Source organism: Orycteropus afer, unplaced genomic scaffold (genome assembly GCF_000298275.1).
Source record: "Orycteropus afer afer isolate SDZICR_OR568_19922 unplaced genomic scaffold, OryAfe1.0 scaffold00038, whole genome shotgun sequence".
In the NCBI taxonomy this organism is placed as follows: domain Eukaryota; kingdom Metazoa; phylum Chordata; class Mammalia; order Tubulidentata; family Orycteropodidae; genus Orycteropus; species Orycteropus afer.
This window is the reverse complement of record NW_006921625.1, coordinates 5,914,728-5,920,819: the sequence shown is the minus strand read 5'-3', so window position 1 is coordinate 5,920,819 and position 6,092 is coordinate 5,914,728. Positions and strand designations below refer to the sequence as shown.

The 6,092-nt window shown below is 47.0% G+C and overlaps 1 protein-coding gene across 1 annotated transcript in view; it reads left to right on the top strand.

Annotated features, from left to right (window-relative positions):
• DOCK1 (dedicator of cytokinesis 1) overlaps nucleotides 1–6,092 on the top strand; it is a 542,405-nt gene that overhangs the window by 318,106 nt on the left and 218,207 nt on the right. Inside the window, exon 28 of the mRNA XM_042780404.1 lies at nucleotides 200–301. Within this exon, the coding sequence (XP_042636338.1) occupies nucleotides 200–301 (102 nt within the window). The remainder of the gene's footprint in view (nucleotides 1–199; nucleotides 302–6,092) is intronic.

Sequence of the window (6,092 nt, the reverse complement as noted above, 5' to 3'; positions counted from 1 at the left end):
CCTAGTCCGCCATCTTGCCCCGCCTCCCCAACATAAACCATCTTAAAGTGAGCCGCTCAGTGGAATTTCGTGTAGTCACTTTGTTGTGAGACCGTGGCCTTCCTGGACAGTGTTAGCTCCTCACCGCTTGGTTTTGCCCAGCCTTTCCCGTAAGGGCTGCTCTCTCCCCATCTAATTCCATGCTTTGCTCTGTCTACAGGGAAGCTTCGTGGCTTGTATGACAGCTATTCTGCGACAAATGGAAGACTATCATTATGCCCACTTGATCAAGACTTTTGGGAAAATGAGGACGGATGTTGTGGTGAGTGCTGGCTTTGACTTTTTCGTATAACTGTGTTTTGGGGGCCAGTGTTGGCAGGCAGACAAGTCAACAATCCCATCGACATAAAGGTGTCCATTTTAAGTAGGCATTTTTATGGGAACTTGCCTCCCATTGATTCCAGAAGGCACCTGGGATACCTGACTGGAGCCGGGGGATGGAAGGAGAAGGGCTGAGCTGCACTCCTGCTTCTTCCCCCGAATTGAGGAATGACTCAAGGTCTTAAGCCCAGAGAAAATGGCTTTTCCTTCTGGCCACCATACTGTTTCTCCACTTGTGATTTGGGATCGTTGAAATTTTGGAGGTGTTACCCATGTTGCCAGAAAGGACCATTCCCTGGAGAAGGATATCATGCTTGGTAAGGTGGAGGGTCAACGAAAAAGGGGAAAGCCCTCAATAAAATGGGTAGACACAGTGGCTGCAACGATGTGGTCACGTATAGCAAGGATTGTGAGGCTGGCATAGGACTGGGCAGTGTTTCACTCTGTTTTACGTGGGGTCACTATGAGTTGGAGCCGACTCAGGGGCACTTAACACCACTGCCACCACCACCATGGACAGAGTTCCAGGAACTTCTTTCCGTGCGTCGATTGACTGCTCTGTCTCAGAAGCTGGAGCGCTGTTGTGGCCTTAAATTGTGCAATTGTTCTTCACTGTTAGCTGCGGTCATGAAAGCTCAGGAGCATCTCTCCACATCGTCCCTAGCCATCCTTAGTGACACTATGATACAGCGTAATCAGGGAGAGTGTAATGGAGAGGGGTTTATTGTGCAGGTGCTACCTCGGTGATGACCTCAAATTGCATTCCATATGCGAGAAGCTCTGCAGAGCTGCAGCCACGCTTGTCGCGAGGCTCCCAGTTAGGTTTGACCACAAGTCTGAGGTCCCGTTTCTAAGGACTCGCACATCTCCTACAGAACACAGCGAGGGCTTGGAGTGCCTCTTCTTTTTTACTGTGATCTGGGTGAAGGTTTACAGGGCAAATTGGTTTTCCATTCAACGGTTCATACACATTTTGATGCAGAGCGTTGTAATCCCCACAGTGTCATAGCACTCCTCTCCTTCCACCTCCTCCCTAGGGGACTGTTTCTGTCTGTCTTTCCTGCCTTCTGATCTTCCTCCTGCGCAAATGCTGCCCTTTTAAGCTCAGGGGGTTGATGGTTCTAAGAGCTGTGTACCTCCCTGGTATTATTGTTCATCTTACAGACCTGTTGGGCCCGTAGTTGAGTCATGGGGTGAGGTCACTTTCAGGCCTGAAAGGTGTCTAAGGGAATTCTCGTGTTTTCAATTCAAGGTTTGTTGCCCTTGACATATTCCTAGTTAAGGGATAGGAAGAAGAGAATGCTTTTTATAATTTGAAAAAAATGGTTATCTCAAAATGAAAAGGTTCTTATTGTTTATTACATATGTATCTATACACACACACACACACACACATATACATACATGCAATTAAAAATACATACTTTTAAATTTCTTAAAACAACAAAAATACACTAACACTTTATAAACATAGCCATTTCTACAAATAAATAAGAATGTGTATGTGTTTGTGGGTCTGTGTTTGGGGTTTTGTTTTCAATTTAAAGTAGGTGTTCTGGTTCCCTAGTGCCGCTCTGACAGGAATATACCATGAATGGGATAGCCTTAACAAACAGTTGTTTATTCCCTTACAGTTTGAAGGCTTTAAGTCCAGGTTTAAAGTGCCAGGCTCTAAAGGCTGTGTGAAAGCCCCTTGACGTTTGGCTTCAGTCTGCCTCTTGCTGCCAGCCCCCTGAAGCTAGAGGCATTTCTTCCATCAGACAGCTAATGGCTGCTGAGGCTAACAAGCCCAAGGTCAACAAATAAAATGGCATAGTCCTGATGTTACCAAACCACATGGCAGGCCATTCATTCAAGTCCATGGAAAGTCCCAGGGTCAGCAGAGCATGGCAAGCTGCTGAGCAATGACAAGGCTACATGTAGGGTTCAAGCATGCCATGGGCTAGAGACCCTTCCCAAAGCTGTTTCTTATATACGGGAAGCAGACCACGTGCCAAAGAAGCTACTCAGCTGCTCCCAGTAGATTCCACCATGGAGCTGATTACCAGTCTCATCATGGGAAATACTACATCCAGCTGCCTAGCTATTCAACCAGGCCCAGCCAAGTTCACACACAAACGTAACCACCACAGAAGGGATATTTTCAGATAGTTCAAATATTTAATGCATATCACATTTATATCCCATGACTCTTCGGTGATAATGGCAAAGTGAAGTCAGATGTTATATTTGTTACATTTTATGCCACATTTGAATCTTAAATAAATAATGATCTGGCCCTGTTTGGGGGAGGGGAAGGAGTAGTTGAAGGCAGAACACATAGGAACAATTTCGTAGATGAAATTCCAGGCTGAGTCATAAAGCGCTGAGAGTGAGAAGCATCCTGAAGAGTTATGTTTGCAATTAATAATTTACCCTGATCAGCAGAGCCATGTGGTCAGAATCTATACACATCAACTGTTAAAAATATTTCACGTGAACTGTAAGAGTGCTGCCGACAGGGAAACTTCAGTGTGTTATGAAAAATATATACAAAACAGTGTTGAACAAAAAGCACAAAAATTTGCTGGCTTCTGATAGCACGCAGTCTGTCCTTTGGCGGAACGGGAGCAGGTATTTACTAAAAGCTGTGGTCCTGATTTCCCATGAGACTTTTTTCCTTAGATACAGCAATTTCAAAAATCAATTATTTGCAGACAATTTGATTTCCATTATAAAAAGGCATTTGTGATTTGACCATCACAATTCCTGCTGCAGGGAATATTATTTATGACATATTTATAGGCCTTTTCCATTCTGGTTAATCCGTCATAACCTTTGTTCACGTCTTCCTATCCATTAACTCTGCATGGAGAGGATCACCCAATCACGGCCTAAATACGACATGGCCGTGTGTGAAATGGGCTATCTTGGCAGTTAAGCACTCAGCTGTTAACCACAAGATCAGTGGTTTGAACCCACCAGCTGCTCACAGGAGAAAGATGCACCGTCTGCTTCTGTAAAGATTATTGTTGTTGTTACGTGCCATCGAGTCGGCCCCAACTCATAGCGACCCCTCCTTGGGTTTCCAAGGCAGTATCACTACAGAAGTAGGATTGCCCAGCCTTCCTTCCGAGGAGTGGCTGGTGGGTTTGAACCACCAACCTTCTGGTTAGCAGTCAAGTGCCTTAGGCACTAAGCCACCAGAACTCCTTGGAAACCCTATGGACCAGTTCTACTCCATCCTTACATGGTCACTATGAGTTGGCATTGACTTGATGACGAGTTTGGTTTGAGTGTATTAAGTGAATGGAAGTTAGTCATCCAGCATGAAAACATCTCAGACCGTTTTATCAACACTACTTCCTTCTAACAGGTGCTGCTTCACCTTTCCATATTTAGCCTTTGCTGGTTGGGTGAGTCATTCCCACGCGAAATTACGTTTATCACCAGCAGCGAAGTCACATGCCAGAGAGCTGTTTCTTTCACAGTCTCTCCAATGGCCCCTCGAACCCCCGGACAGTGAGTGTACAGGGCATTGTATGAGACTGAAAGCCTGGCCTAGAGAAGGGGGGGAATGGATGGGCTGAACGCCACACTCTCCCACGGAGGCAGTCCCTTTAAGATGGCCAGCCCATTCCTCTCCAGTGGGCAAGCCCCTCTGCCACACAGGCTGCCAGCTGCCCTGTGTCAACGTCCAATATCAGGAACAAAAGCAGAGGTGTTGCTCAGGATCCCCACAGTAAGAGAGAAGGAGAAAAGGAGGGCTCCGGACTGTCCAGGCAAGAGTGCCACCTTGTCACTTGTCCCAGTTTCCCACTTATCAGCTGCCATCCAGTGGATACCGTCATGGTGAGCCCGTGTGAATCAGAGTCGAACTGGCTTTTAGGGCTGTGACCTTTGGGAAGCAGGTCACCAAGTCTTCCTTCCGAGGTGCTTCTGGCTAGGTTCAAACCTCCAACCTTTTGCCCAGTAGCCCAGTGTGTTAGCCATTTGTCCACCCAGGCCCTAATAACTTGTCTGCTGAGTGACTGGGTGAACAGTGATTTACTGAAGGACAGTACTGGCTTTGCTTGCTGGTTACACGGGATAAAGGACCACGGATGGTTGTCAGAGGGGTACTGCTGCCCTCTCACCACCAGCCCAGCCTCCTGCACTGGCTTGTTTGCTCCTGTGCAGCCTCTCCCTCTCCCCTTGGGCTCTTCAGCACCGATCCACTCATTGGTCACCTCGGGGAGCAGAGCGAGGCAAGAATCTGAACCTCAGCACACTCCAGACCCTCTTCCTGGAGCACCCTTCCCCTCATGCAGTGTCAGTCCAGCCCTTCTGTGAACCAGTTCCTGATACCTGTCCTGGTCTCGCCAGGCAGACATAGGCCTTTTGGCCCAATTGTCTACACCAGTCACCCATCAGCCTGTGTTGTACTGGTCCAGGATGACTTCTTACAGGTGGGAAGAGGAGAGTGAGGATGCTCACTGGATTCAGAAAGCTAGAAGGCCTGAAAAGCCTGCCCTGGGAAACCTTCTGCTTGGGAGGCCTGTGTATCTTCAAGAACCTGGGATGCCATGTGAAACAGCTACAAATGGCTGATTGGAAAGCTCCTGCTTACATCGTGATTGGAAAGCAAAGCCAAGCTTCACACATCTGTTTCTTTGTTCCTGTGACCGGTCCCTTATAAATGAAGCTTTGATGAAGGCTCTCCACACTGGACCATGACTCTGGGATCCAGGGTCCTGCCACATTGAATTCACTCAATGGTATTTACTGAACACAACTCCACACCCCTGCTGGGGAAGAAACCATGATACACATAGCAGACATCTGCCCTCACGGGCTACCTTTTAGTGGAGAAGACCACAGTTAACCAGAACCACACTCCAGTTCACCCAAATTATCCATGCAACAACAGAATGGTACTTGGGAAATAGGCAGACTGAGCAAGGCAGGTTGGAAGCCTTCTGTACATAGGAGAGGATTGTGCAATGTTGAGGTGTGTGGGAACAGCCTTGCAGCTGGAGGTTGCAAGTAGAAGAAGTGTGGCACCTGGGAGTGGGGGGTGGGGGGTGGGAGAGGAGGAGCAACAATTAAACCAAGGCCATTGTAAGTCATGCTGAGCAATTTTGTCTTCTCTGTGTTTGTTTTCAGCTTTCAAAGCAGGGCTTTGAACTGATTCAGAACCGTCCAGTAATTGCCATCATAAACAAGAACCATATAAGCATTACATAGCAACCAAATCGGTTGCTTATAGTGTCTTGACCTGAGTAGGAGACAGACAGTGGCACCCCACTCAAAGATGGCAGTGACCATGATGCTTTGAATGTGTGCTGCTCTCCAGAGTCTGGCCAATGATCCAGCCTCCCACCTCAGGCTCCTGAAACTTTCAGGAGGAAAGACTGTGACAGGACTTCTCAAGAGCAACATTACTGGCAGGCCTCTGGAGAGCAGCACACATGCAAAGCCATGCGGTTGGCTGCCATCTTGGAGAGGGCACAGCTGGTTGTTTCCTACTCAGGTCAAGACACTGTGGCAACACATTTGGTTGCTATGCAATGCATATGCAGCCTTTGTTTACTACAGCAATTACTGAACTGTTTTGAACTGATTTGAAGCCCTGTTTCAACGTCAACCCTTGCTGTTTTTATTCCCTTCAGTTTTTTCAAAAATTATATTTTAGAGCATTTAATTTTTGACTGAAATTTTTATTTTGGAATACTTGTAGATTTGCATGCAGTTGTCATGTTGTTGTTGTGATA